This window comes from Zootoca vivipara, chromosome 1 (assembly GCF_965207765.1).
Source record: "Zootoca vivipara chromosome 1, rZooViv2.hap1.1, whole genome shotgun sequence".
NCBI classification, from domain to species: Eukaryota; Metazoa; Chordata; class Lepidosauria; order Squamata; family Lacertidae; genus Zootoca; species Zootoca vivipara.
This window is the reverse complement of record NC_142582.1, coordinates 115,289,465-115,303,973: the sequence shown is the minus strand read 5'-3', so window position 1 is coordinate 115,303,973 and position 14,509 is coordinate 115,289,465. Positions and strand designations below refer to the sequence as shown.

Here is a 14,509-nt window from a genome sequence, read left to right as displayed (position 1 = left end):
TATATGTATGTAGATTGAGACCCTAGTATACATCAGTTTACATCTCTTTTCCTCTCGATGTAGCTCTTCATGTGACCCTCAGCTTCTGCACAATTCTCAATGTTACCAAGGAAAATGTCGGCTTGATAGAAGAGCTTCTTCATCTGTGAATAAGGCTCTCCTGGGTTTCAGGAGGAAATTATGGGAATCTTAATGTACTTCTTGCTTACTGATTTCAGTTTGGTTAAAGCCACGTCTTGACAAATGCTGGCTCAGAGTGGTGCTTTTATCCTCCAGTAAGCAGCACAGGAAAGATAAAAACAAAACTTTATTGCTGCCAGTCACTGAGAGAACCTGAAAGTAGAATGTTCTGCTCAAATCAATTCACTTTGTGTTATTTTCATGTAGGGCGACGGTTGTCATTACTTTTAGACAGAGAGTGGCCATTGTTAATGGCAGGAGTGGTATGTGTTCCTCTTACTCAATTTTTTCCCCTCTTCCATTCCCCAGGAGTCTCATATGAGAGAAAGAAAAGCTGTGGAACCCTAAAATATCATCATAGCACCTCCACACCATGTTTATCCACTTGTGGCCCCATGAGTTTCCACATGGAAGCTTTAGAAATCAAACTACTTTACAATTGGTTTTACACAATGGAGTGAAATCACACTTTAGTTCACAGTTTTTGCAATCTGCAAAGTGATGAAACGAAGCACTTTGTTGTTTAGTCATTTAGTCGTGTCCGACTCTTCGTGACCCCATGGACCATAGCACGCCAGGCACTCCTGTCTTGCACTGCCTCCCGCAGTTTGGTCAAACTCATGTTCATAGCTTCGAGAACACTGTCCAACCATCTTGTCCTCTGTCGTCCCCTTCTCCTAGTGCCCTCAATCTTTCCCAACATCAGGGTCTTTTCCAAGGATTCTTCTCTTCTCATGAGGTGGCCAAAGTATTGGAGCCTCAGCTTCACGATCTGTCCTTCCAGGGAGCACTCAGGGCTGATTTCCTTAAGAATGGATAGGTTTGATCTTCTTGCAGTCCATGGGACTCTCAAGAGTCTCCTCCAGCACCATAATTCAAAAGCATCAATTCTTCGGCGGTCAGCCTTCTTTATGGTCCAGCTCTCACTTCCATACATCACTACTGGGAAAACCATAGCTTTAACTATACGGACCTTTGTAGGCAAGGTGATGTCTCTGCTTTTTAAGATGCTGTCTAGGTTTGTCATTGCTTTTCTCCCAAGAAGCAGGCGTCTTTTAATTTCGTGACTGCTGTCACCATCTGCAGTGATCAAGGGGGCCCAAGAAAGTAAAATCTCTCACTGCCTCCATTTCTTCCCCTTCTATTTGCCAGGAGGTGATGGGACCAGTGGCCATGATCTTGGTTTTTTTGATGTTGAGCTTCAGACCATATTTTGTGCTCTCCTCTTTCACCCTCATTAAAAGGTTCTTTAATTCCTCCTCGCTCCTCGAAACGAAGCACATCCTCCCTTTAATCCCTACTCAATGACAATTCACTTTGAACTTCACTGGCAAAACTCCCCATACTCTGGGGGCTAGGTTTTCCTAAATCCCACTGTTTAACTACAGCTCACAGGAAGTGGATGCAGTTGAGTTGCTTAATGACCACATATTCTGGTTTTTCAAACCATGAAGTCATGATCTTATCAGCTGGCACAGCATCGGATAGAAACCAGATATGTGTCCTTACCCAGTTGGCTGCAGCAGCAGCAGGTAGAAGCAAGCAAGGGCCATAAATAGAAGGTAACCTAGGGAGAAGAGAGCTTACTCTACAAGCCAGAGGAAAGAGCAAACATCTCAGCCCAAAGGAACAAGTGTCAAAGTAAAAAAGCAGGACGTTTTGGGGAAAACCCAGGTATGTATACAAACGATCTGAGAAATGTTGGTTGATGCCGTGTTTCCCCCTTTTTAAGACACCGTCTTATTACTTTTTTTCTCAAAAAACCACAGGGTGACTTATTTTTGGTGGGATGTCTTACTGGTATTTTTATTACGAGTCTGAGGGAAGGGAGGTGTGTGCATCCCTGGCGCAGCCCTCTCTCCCCGGCCCTGGGATGTTCGTGAAGGGCTGCTCTCTCTCTCGCCTCCAAGGTGGGGACTCACTTAATAGCAATCTGCTACACTGAAGCTTCTTAAATCTAAACCAGCATAATGGAATCTATCTGTGTGATACAGTCCTAACAGTACCCTATACGTAAAGCAAGTACGTAAAGCCAGCTGCCCAAGACTTAAGTTCCAATAGTCTGAAGTTCCAACAATGTAGCACTTTGTAGTGCTATCACTGATAGCAAAGAAGCTACCTGCTGAGAACAAAGAAGCCAGCTAAGCAGCAATTAAGATTGCTGACTTGGTAAATGGTAGCAATTGAGAAGCAATTGAGCCAGCGAGGTGAGTTAAAATTTTGTAGGTAAAGGAAGCACGTGTTGTTAGGACCGGCAGTTTAACTTTTGTGTAGGGCAGCATTTAGCAGCTCCGTTTAGCAGCTCGCAAACAGCGAGAAGGCAAAGGTCCTTAATAAATAAATAAAAGTCCCCAAGGCAAGGACTGCGATCCAGACTACTTACAAATCCTTAAAGGGGAAGCTCCACAGACAACCAAGCAGCATAAGGTAGAAAGAAAACTGCAGCAGGCTTTTTAAAAGGCTGCTTTATGCCTTCGTTAAAAGCAAGGAGACAACAATCAGACACGGGAGATTCCTGTTAAGAGGAAATCAACGTGCAACTCATGTGTGGGCGCATTGAATGGAAGGGAATTTAGGGAAAGGTGGGGGGAAGCGAGAGATGGGCTGTGTGTGTGTGTGTGTGTGAGAGAGAGAGAGAGAGAGAGAGAGAGAGTGTGAGAGAGAGAGAGAGAGAAAGAGGGGGGGAGAGACAGACGCACGCACGGAGGTCTCTCCCTATAAGGGAAAACAGCCTTTGAATTCTTCAATCGCCCCTCTTTTCTTCCTCGTGCCTTCATCTCCTCCCCACCCCACTTTTCTCCTCTTCACCAAGTAGAGCTTACACAGCTTGCCTAAAAAAATATTTTTGAATCCTTTTATTTAAAAAAATGCTCTCAGAAACAGGGAAGGGAAATCACGAGGCTTCGGCAGCCAGCAGCTACGGCTGTTCGGTGCATTTTTACAAGCTTTTAAAGGAAATACGTGTCTGTGGAGCGAAAGCAAAATGGGGAGAGATTTTTAAGGGGGCGGAGTTGGCTGGCGGGAGGGGGGTTATTGCTAGTGGGTGAAGGGTCTATCAGTATGTCTTATTTTCGGGGTATGGCTTGTATCGCGCAATTGCTTAGAAATCCTGCTATGGCTTATATTATGCCTACGTCTTAAAAAGGGGGAAACAAAGGCTACTGTTCTAGGAGCACCAGGCCCTGGTGAGGCTGTATACCCTCTGCCTGAGTGGGTGAAGCAGCTCAGGACACTCCCCAAACTAAGAAACCTTTCAATAGTGCTGTGGAAGGGAGAATGCAAGGCAAGCCTGCTGAGGATGTTGGGCAGCATCACTGGCAAGGATGATGAGCGAAAGGAAGCCCCAGGCAGTCAAAGCAAGTTATGCAGATGTGTGAAGGGACAGTAAGGAATACCCATTTATTGAATCACTAGCTGACCCGGCCACGCGTTGCTGCGGTTCTTTCCTGTGATCCCCCACCCCACCCTGTCCCGATCCATGACGTATCCTGCCCCTCCTCCCTCCACCCCGGCTCATCCCTGTGTTTCGGTAGGATACCCTTCCCTCTGCTGTCCCTGGGGAGTGTTGACCCCTCCCCCTGTATCTCCATACCTTGGCCCCCACCCTTCAAAAAGGAAGTGTTAGGTTCTGGGTTCTATTTCCCAGCATGCACTTTTGTCTGAACCCTCTGTTGTCCCTGGGGAGTGTTGGCCCCTACCCCTGGTATCTTCCTACATTGGCCCCCAGCCTTGGAGAAGGAGCTGTCAGTTTCTGGGCTCCATTTCCCAGTATTTACTTTTGTCTGAGCCCTCTGTTGTCCCCTCCCCCTGTTTCTCCATACATTGGCCCCTGCGCATGCATCGTGAACATTTCTATCGGGGGTGATGATGTGCCCTGGGACCCAGAGAACCACTTAAATAATCCCCACCGGGGGGGGGGGTCAAATAGTGAAGCCCCAAAGCCCCGTAGTGACAGACAGGCCCAGACAGAAGGAGGGGGGTCATATGGGCCACTTGGCGCGGGCCTCCAAATCTAAAGGGGGCCTCGGTCAGTGTATTCACAAAGTAACAAAAGGGTTAAAAACAGGGCCACATTATCTACTTGGCCCGGACCCTGTAAGGGCCTGGCAACAGAAGGCGTGTTCTGAAGCACCCGAGTTGTTCAGTTCCATAAAAAAACCCAGGAAGTGGCAAGGGGAAGGTAGGGAATTGTAAATGGGGTGGGGGGTGGCCACTGCAAATATCTGTGGAGAGAAAGTGCATGGTTGTTGTTTTTTTTTAAAAAAAAGACACAGAGGCTTACAATCAGTTGTTTCTCCTAAAATAAGACATACCCATAAAATAAGCCATAGCAGGAATCTTAAGCATTTGCGCAATATAAGCCATACCCCGAAAATAAAACAGTGATAGGCGCAGTTCTGGAGGGCCCCAAGGAAGAGGCAAGGCTGGACGCGTAATAAAAAATAAGACATCCCCTGAAAATAAGCCAACGTGTCCCGATCCATGATCTATTCTGTTTGTCCTCCCCCTCTCCGTGACCGGCGTATCTCATGACGTTTTGAAGGATGGTATTTATTTTTGTTTTGTGGATTTTTTGGGGGGTAGTGGTGCTAAATTGTAAAGTAAAAACCCCTTGCCGTGCCCCGAAGTGTGTTGCTGTTGGCTATCTACCCCCCCACCCTACGTCAGCCCATGACCTATTTGGGCTCCTCCTCCCCCCACCTCCCACCCAGGGCTCCGTTCGGGATAGTATTTAAAGGGCTGTAGAGCTGAGGCCTAGTCTGTAAAATGGAGCGAATGGTGGAGGTGGGATTTGTGGGTGTGGTGCGTTGTTGTGGCTAATCCCTGTGACTGCCCCCACGTGTCCCAATCCAGGATCTATTCAGTTTGTCCCCCCCCCTCCATGACTGGCATATCTCATGACGTTTTGAGGGATGGTATTTATTTTGGTCTTGTGGATTTTTTTGGGGGGGGTAGTGGTGCTAAATTGAAAAGTAAAAACCCCTTGCCGTGCAGGGGCCTACATTAATCAAAGGCCGTGCTGCGGTCTGTGCCAACCCCCCCCCCCCCAGGCAGGCCCCGACCTCCACTTGGCAATGTTGGTTTTTTGGTGGGTTTTTTTGGTGGGGTAGTGGTGCTAAATGGTGAAGTAAAAACCCCTTGCCATACCCCCAAGTGCGTTGCTGTGGGTTACTCCCCCCTGGCCTGTCAGGGGCCTACATAAAACAGAGACCGTGCTGCGTCCTGTGATAATGGCCGACATGGTGGTTTTAGTTGCTTGGTTAATGATGTCATTTGGTTTGTGGGTGTGGCATAGATTTCACAGGAAGGGAGGGGGTGGAGGAGGGTATAACGCCATTTGAGGGCACTGTTTGACATGGTGGAAATCCAGGTCTGTACCTGCCCAGGTGTGTGATTTGAGGGATTTTTGCCCCCAACAACACTCGGGGAGTGGCCTGGATAGTTGTGTCAAAATTTCAGGACGATCGGTCAAGAGGTTACGGAGAAAAGTAGAACGCAGTTTATATATATATAGATTTGATCAAAGTAATTCTGACCAATAAGGGCACACTAAGCTCCCCATGTCGCTGGGATCCAAATCCTGGCAGAACGTACAACTCAGGAGATTAATTCCTAGAGTAGGAAGCCTATGGAAAAGAGCTAGTGTTGTGTAAAACTAGGACACCGTCAACAAATGAGAATGGCACATTCCAAATAAATGTTACTCTAGAACAAAAATAATTCTTTTGAGTAGGTTTCCATAGAAGAGTGCTAATATATGCTGTTGTTTGTTTGTTTGTTTGGTTGTGTGTTTGTGTGTGTGTGTTTAGGAAATCTCAAAGTGCAATGAAACCCGCCATCCTGTTCTCCTTGTTACTAATTGTACTTCAAGTCCACAATGGCCATGGAGATAAAGATCCACTTCAAGAAAAGCTAGCTTCCAGCATTGCTGACTTTGCATTTAAATTCTCCAGGCAAGTAGCTTCACTCCAGAGTGGCAAAAATATCTTCTTCTCTCCTCTGAGTATCTCCATGGCGTTTTCAATGATTGGCATGGGTGCTAAATCCAACACCCAAAATCAAATTTACAAAGGACTTGGATTGACTTCAATTGACACAAGCAAGATCCATAAAGAATTTAAACAGCTCATTCAGATGCTGAAGAGTCCTGGAGCTAAGATGGACATAGGAAACGCCTTGTGGATAAAAAAGTCACACAGAATTCTTCCTAAGTTTTCAAAGGGTGTCAAAAGTTTGTACGAAGCAGAGAGCTTTAACTTTGAACAACCCTCCGTGGCTGAAAAGAAGATAAATGATTATGTGAAAAAGAAAACCCATGGAAAAATTACGGAAGCAGTTGCAGGCTTAGATTCAACAGCCATCATGGTTCTTGTGAACTATATCTACTTCAAAGGTATGTTAAAGAAAGATAAGTTACAAATATTTAATGCTTTCTATTGTTCAATCGGCTAAAACTGGCAGGAATAACTTATACCTTCAAAACAAAAGTGATTCTACATTGGAACCAACAATTTGGTTGAAAGTTCTAAAAGATGTAGCATTTAATGCAGAATTAGAGAAAGAGGGGGTTGAGGCTGAAGGAGCTAACCTGAAGGCTTCCAGATGTTCTTGGGCTGCATCTCCCACCATCCCTGACGATTGGCCATGCTGGCTGATACTGATGGTGGTGACGTTCAGCAACATCAAGATCCCTGCCCCTGGATGCTTATAAACCACACAGGAAGCAGTTCCACTTGACTCAGTCCACGTTTTGACTGGTGGGACCCCACTATCCCCATTTCTTCTCTCCCTTGCTATCTTCTGAAACATCAACAGCATGTTGACTTTCCCTTGGCAATCTTTCTCCTTTGTCTGCACTCTCCTGATACAACATACTGCTTTCATACACATGGCTGAAGGTTAATTTTCCAGTAGGCAGTTGACATTCCTTTTTCTTCCTAGATGACTGGGAATATCCCTTTGACCCTAAATTGACCCATAAAGAAGATTTTTTTATTGATGAAGGAAAAACTGTGAAAGTTGACATGATGAGAAATACTAAGCATTACAGATATTTCCACGATAAAGCTCTGTCCTGCTGGGTAGTTGAACTTCCTCACAAAGGAGGTGCTGTTGCCTGGTTAATTCTGCCTGATAAAGGCAAACTGAAGGAAGTGGAGGATGCTATGGGGGAGGAAACTTTGTCCAAATGGAGAAAATCTTTAAAAAAGGGGTAAGGCTTTTCTCTGCTGTTTCTAAATGCCTCTGTAGTAGTTAGTATTTATTAGAGTATGGAATGATGGCATCTGTTTTAATACTGTAAAATGCCTCTCTTTAAGTGTATGAAGATCTGACCCTGAAAATGCAGGATATTGCTGAGTGTTATAAATCTCTTCATTGCTGATGATTTAATGTTCTGATTCTCGTTTAGGAAAGAAATTAGTCTGTTCCTTCCAAAATTCTCGATGTCTGCATCCTATAATCTCAACAATGTGCTTTCTGGGCTGGGCATTACTGATGTGTTTAGCAGCAATGCTGATCTATCTGGAATTACTGGAAGTAGCGGCCTGAAGATTAACAAAGTACGTGTGTAGATATCATGCCTTGGTTATTTTATGGTATGAGATCAGGCTTTTAAAAGCGTTAAGTTACTGACAAATTTACTTCTAAGCATTGAGAATCAGCCCCTGGACATTTCCACACTCCATAGGGTTGTATGCAGTGTTAGTCCCACTCAGAGCTGACACGTTGACATTAATAAAATGTATTTGTGTGTGTGTGTGTGTGTGTGTGTGTATATATATATATATATATATATATATATATATATATATATATATATATTACCCACCTATTATTGTAAGGTTCCAGGGTGTGTTACAACACTGAAACAGAACATTAAAAATAGTTTGAAAAATACATGCAATCACAAAAAGGAGGGTCATAGAATTGTAGAGCTGGAAGGGATGCCCAAGGGTCATCTAATCCAACCCCCTGCAATGCAGGAATCTCAGCTAAATCATCAATGACTGATGGCCATCCAATCTCTCTTTAAAAGTCTCCAAGGAAGGAGAGTCCACCACGTTCCTTGATCTGGAAATAAATAATGATGATAATAATAATCGTAATCATAATTTATTATTGGCACCCCGCTCTAGGTGGCTTCCCACAAAAGATTAAAAATAAATTCAAATTATAATTAAAAATTATACTGGAATGGACTTCCTTGGGAGGTTGTGGACTAGCCTTTTACAGAATTTCATATGATTGGGAGTAATTGGTTGGACTGCAGTGGTATTTTATTTCATTTAATTGTCTTAGTCTGGTCAGGAAAGAAAACTCAAGAGACGGTGGGGTAGATAACCTAGGCAGTACTGGGTGAAGGGAACTCTTGGTCCACCTTATGCCATCTTTCATTGAGTCATTGTATGTGCACTTGAGGATTGGCATGCATGTGAGGTGAGCACCAAACCCACCGGGCCACTGTGTGCTTCTCAAATCCCATGCCCAAGGTTCTCAGAACAAGGAGGAATAATTCCTTCCAAACATTTGTTCTGAGGCCACAAGAATTGCCTGTAAATATGCACAGGAGAAAGGGACGCAGGTGGCACTGTGGGCTGCTCTGGTTCGCCAGAAGCGGCTTAGTCATGCTGGCCACATGACCTGGAAGCTGCACACAGGCTCCCTTGGCCTATAAAGTGAGATGAGTGCTGCAACCCAAGAGTCGCCTGCGACTGGACCTAATGGTCAGGGGTCCCTTTAACTTTATGCACAGGAGAATGGAGTGACTTGGTTCTGCCTGTCTTAAAGAACTTCCAGTCTGGACTATCTTTTGATTGGCTGCTTTGCTTTGCTTTTCTCCACAACACTGGATCCTGAGTCGCCTTTCAGATGTGTTGGAACTTAGTGCCACATTTGCCTAACCAAAGCAAAATTCTCAAAGGCAATGCAATTGGGTTTGTGTGCAAGCAGTTGCCCCACCAGTAAAGCTCCCAGAATAATTCATAGACTCATAGATTGGTAGAGTTGGAAGGGACACAAAGGGTCCTCCAGCCCAACCCCCTGCAATGCAGGAATCGTGGCTCATCCCTACCAACCCCCCAAATTAGCCCCCCCTCTCTTTTGCCATTACACACATACAGTATGGGCAAATGCATGCATTTGTGTGAGAGCAAACCAGGTGACGAGGGTGTCTCTAATTAGGGGGCTTGTCTTGCTGCAAAACTGTGAGCAGAAAAGGAAGTGGCATGGAATGCTTTGAGAGCATTCTCTGGGCAAGGTGTCCTGGGACAGCCTAAAGGAAGTGGTAGCTTTTTTAAATGCACCTGCTGCCTTTATTCCATGGAGCTATCTATGTCAGTTATGCCACTATGCCACAAACCTACATGAGATCATTTTGCCTGTGTTGTGTTGCCATACACAACACCCCCACACCACTCATGGGGAAGAGAAGATCGGTAGCTGTTATTTATGAAATTAGATTTGTATACTGCCTTTCATCCAAAGATCTCAAACAAAATATATAACACAAAATACTCAAAATAAATAGGAAAAAATACATGAATGAAAACAAACCCATATACATATATATTATTTGTCAACTGTTTTAACGTTTACAATCAAGTGGTGTATAATTTTTTTTATAAAATAAATAAAAATAAATATGTATGAGACTTCTGCACTTGTAATGGATACTGCCTGCATATTCGTCCTGGGGCAGTTCGAATCTTATATTTTGAAATGCAGACCTACTTAAACGCAATTATTTAGAAACAGCAAACAAAAAAAGATGATCCATCAACAGCAACATTGACTGCAGGGAGTTTGGAGTTAGTCGTGTGGCACAGTTGCAAGCTTAGCAAAACAAATGAACATAATATCCAATTTTAGAAAAACTGCAATAAACATACAACAGTGGCTCACTCATTCATTAGTTTAATAAAGTACTGCCCTTCGTCTGAGGATCATGGGGTGGCTTACAACACGAAAGTACGTAACATAACACAACACAACGGCGGCTGACTGGAAGCCATTTAACCCTTAGACCCAATGGATATGTGTTTGTGTGCATTTTTGTTTGTGGGTTTTTTTCCTTGTGTGTGTGTTTTTGTGAGCTTGTGTAGCTGTGGTTTTTTCTTTGTGTGTGTTTGTGATGGTGGGGGAAGCATTGAGAAATGATTCTTGGAATGAGGATAGGGGGATTATAAATGTGTTTCCCTTTTCAGCTGTGATATGTTGGAGGCTGTCATGGTTTCAAAAAATGACTATATCTTCCTTCCTTCCTGTGCAGGCTATCCATCAGGCTGTCCTGGATATACATGAAGAAGGTAGTGAGGCAGCTGCAGTGACCACTTTTGAGTTTCGAACCCTATCTGTTAATGCCTCTCCTCCTGTTGTACTCAAATTTAACAGGCCATTCTTTCTCAACATATTGGCACCAAATGATGGACCCGTGCTTTTCATGGGGAAAGTAATGAATCCTGTTCAAAAATGAACATCAGGGGGACCATTCAGAAGCTTCCAATTGCTTCTGAATCTTAGTGATGAAAGAGGACGTCCCCCCTTTGTTCTACAGAAGAAAGCGCCATAACCAGTAGTTGTTTTTAAGGATGACTGTGACACCAACAGCAAACTGCATGTACAATAAAAATAATTTTAAAATGTGTCTCTATTTCATTTTTTATGAAACTTTTATGAAATTTTCTGTTTTACAATGTATAATATTCATTTAAACAACCTTAAAATATCAATGACTTCCCTTCTTCTCTTTCCATGGTTCTTTCTCTTTCCATGGTTCTCCCTGCATATTTTACATCTTATCATAATGCTGCCAATGTTTTCAAGTGTACACAATTGCCCCCATATATTCAACAAACATTTTCCAAACTTCTTTAAACATATGTTCTTGTTCTCTTATCAAACATGTCTCTATTTCCAATCTGTACTTCCTTTTACCGAACACTGTGAATTACCGAACAATCACTTAGTTAACTCTCCAGCTTAATCTCTTGACTGCAAAATAAATCTAATCAGATAGTAGATTACTTTTAGTTTAACAGACGAAAGGGCATAAGAGCAGCATTACTCTGTCCATCTGCGATTCCCAGCCTCTGGTATTCATCCACCTTAGAGAAGGAGGTTTTACAGCACAACAAAAAGTCTCTCTCAAAAATGTACAAGCTGTTACAGGATGCTCAAATAGAAAAAGAGGGAACGGGAAAGGCCATAATAAGATAGGAGGAGGACTTAGGTTATGTAATTGAATATAAAGAGTTGGGGGAAACTGAACAAAAATATAAATTTTACAGCATTTTATTTAATAAGAGAAAACTACCTCAAAATGCACCATAGGCGGTATTTAACACAGGAGAGATTGGCTAAAATGAACAAATCGCTTAGTAATAAGTGTTGGAAATGCACAAAGCAGATTGGAACCTTCTACCATATCTGGTGGACATGTCCAGAGATCAGAATGTTCTGGGACATGATCCATGAAGAAATAAAAAAGTTACTAAGAACTTCACACAGCAAAAGACCAGAAACATATCTTTTGGGAATATTGAATAGTGATATTCCTAGAGAAAACACTAAAATCTTTCTGTACGCGACATCCCCGGCGAGAATCCTGGTGGCTAAGTACTGGAATGGTAACCAGGTACCAACCAAAGAAGAATGGTTATGTAGATTATGTGAATATTTGGAACTGGCCAAATTGACGGATATAATAAGACTAAAGCCAATGAATACAGTCAAGAAGGAATGGAAGTGCTTGAATGATCATTTAGAAAGACAAGGTTCTAATGTAAAAATTTGGCTGTGTCTAGAATGACCTTGCGAATGGAAAAGGGGAAACATACATATATATACATACATACATATACAGTCTCAAATCTCCCATTCCTGGGCAAGGTGATTGAGCGGGTGGTTGCTGAACAACTCCAGGCACGCCTGGAAGAAGCGGACCATTTGGATCCCTTCCAGTCAGGATTCAGGCCTCATCATGGAACTGAAACTGCCTTGGTCGCACTGGTCGATGATCTCCGGCGAGCTAGGGACAAAGGTAAGAGCTGTTTCCTAGTTCTGCTGGATCTCTCAGCAGCATTTGACACGATCGACCATAACATCCTTCTGGACCGTCTAGAAGGGTTGGGAGCTGGCGGCACTGTCATATAGTGGTTCCGCTCCTTCCTCCTGGGTCGTGTCCAGAAAGTGGTGGGGGATCAGTGTTCAGACCCCTGTGCTCTCACTTGTGGGGTGCCTCAGGATTCTGTCCTCTCCCCCATGCTTTTTAACACCTACATGCAGCCGCTGGGAGAGATCATCAGGGGATTAGGGCTGGGTGTTCATCAGTATGCGGATGATACCCAGCTCTACCTCTCTTTCAAATCATAACCAGTGAAGGTGGTGACGGTCCTCTGTGAGTGCCTGGAGGCGGTTGGAGGATGGATGGCGGTTATCGGATTGAGGTTGAATCCTGACAAGACAGAAGTACTGTTTGTGGGGGACAGGAGGCGGGCAGGTGTGGAGGACTCCCTGGTCCTGAATGGGGTAACTGTGCCACTGAAGGACCAGGTGCGCAGCCTGGGAGTCATCTTGGACTCACAGCTGTCCATGGAGGCGCAGGTCAATTCTGTGTCCAGGGCAGCTGTCTATCAGCTCCATCTGGTTCGCAGGCTGAGACCGTACCTGCCAGTCGCACTGCCTCACCAGAGTGGTGCATGCTCTGGTTATCTCCCGCTTGGATTACTGCAATGCATTATACGTGGGGCTACCTTTGAAGGTGACTCAGAAACTGCAACTAATCCAGAATGCGGCAGCTAGACTGGTGACTGGGAGTGGCCACCAGGACCACATAACAACAGTCCTGAGAGATCTACACTGGCTCCCAGTACGTTTCCGAGCACAATTCAAAGTGTTGATGTTGACCTTTAAAGCCCTAAACGGCCTCGGTCCTGTACACCTGAAAGAGTGTTTCCACCCCCACCATTCAGCCCGTACACTGAGATCCAACGCCGAGGGCCTTCGGGCGGTTCCCTCGCTACGAGAAGCCAAGTTACAGGGGACCAGGCAGAGGGCCTTCTCGGTAGTGGCACCCACCCTGTGGAATGCCCTCCCACCAGAGGTCAAAGAGAACAACAATTACCAGACCTTTAGTGTTAGCATAAATCCTCTACATGGCACAGATGCTGCATGTGGCTGATTGTTTACATTATAAGACTGCTGTAACTTTCCCAGACACAGGAGACAGTGTAACTTGATCTCCTGTCATGTGATGTTTCTTTGTTCTGTTTCTACTTTCACTTCTGACTGGAGAGTGATGTCGAATACACTTAAACCACACTCTCTTAATAAACGTAGATTAACACCTACGATTGTTTGCTGTCTTCTTAATTGAAGCCAGTGGCAGTAGTAAGAATATTGGGATTTACACCCCGATATTCTAACAGTGGTAGCAGAGTTCTGGCTGATGATCCATCGACTTCTGAAAAGCGTGAACAGGCACCTGACGGAGGCCTCAATCTGCAGCAGCTGATCCAGAGGGAATTTCGCCTGCTTGGGAGTCACCGGGTTCCTGCGTTCCAGGGGAGGAAGAGCACGGAAGTCTGCGTTCCTTATCACCGGAGCAGTGAGTAACCGGGACTGATTTATAGCAGCAATAAAACCTCAAAAGTGCCAGCGTAATTGCAGGTGCCTGCTGAAAGCCTACTTTGCAGCTTCTTTGTACTTTGAAGTCAGAAGCTAGCGGCACGCTTAAAGAAGCAAGATGGCTAAGGCCGGGGATTCAGAACAAATTTCCAGGAGTTTGTGTCCTCTGGTAAATGACACAAATTACGCAACGTGGAGTGTAAAAATGGAATGTGTTCTTATCTGGCAAGGACTTGTTGAGTTGATTCAGAACGCACCGCCCGTTTTGCCAGGCCAGAGGCAAACCGCAACGCACAGGCAAGGGCAACAATAGTTCTGCATTTGGACCCATCACAGCTGGTTCATATTTGGAATCTTGATTATGCTTATGATGTCTGGAATCATCTTAGAGATGAGCATTTGAGATTAAGAGCCGGATCAACAACATTGTACTTTCAGAGATTAATTAATTTGCGTCTGAAAGAGGGAGGAGACTTTAGAGCCCATTTGCATCAGATGCGTCAGCTACGCCAGGAGCTAGTTGACAGAAACGTCAATTTGGATGACGACATTTATTGCTTTACAGTGCTAAATAGCCTTCCCAAGTCCTATAATGCTATTGCAGCCCAGCTGGGGGCACAAGACCCCCAGCAAATGACTGCAGCAGGAATTTATGCTTCATTGCTTAATGAGGAGAACAGGACCCGTGCACAGGCGGAGGCCA

At 44.5% G+C, this 14,509-nt stretch overlaps 1 protein-coding gene across 1 annotated transcript in view; it reads left to right on the top strand.

Moving 5' to 3' along the window:
• The window catches only part of LOC118079138 (alpha-1-antichymotrypsin-like), a 28,422-nt gene extending 17,597 nt beyond the window's left edge, over positions 1-10,825 (top strand). Inside the window, exons 2-5 of the mRNA XM_060282864.2 lie at positions 5,991-6,574; positions 7,123-7,393; positions 7,592-7,742; positions 10,451-10,825. Coding sequence (XP_060138847.2) covers positions 6,007-6,574; positions 7,123-7,393; positions 7,592-7,742; positions 10,451-10,654 — 1,194 coding nt within the window. The 5' untranslated portion in view covers positions 5,991-6,006 and the 3' untranslated portion in view covers positions 10,655-10,825. The remainder of the gene's footprint in view (positions 1-5,990; positions 6,575-7,122; positions 7,394-7,591; positions 7,743-10,450) is intronic.
• Positions 10,826-14,509: the final 3,684 nt, after the last annotated feature.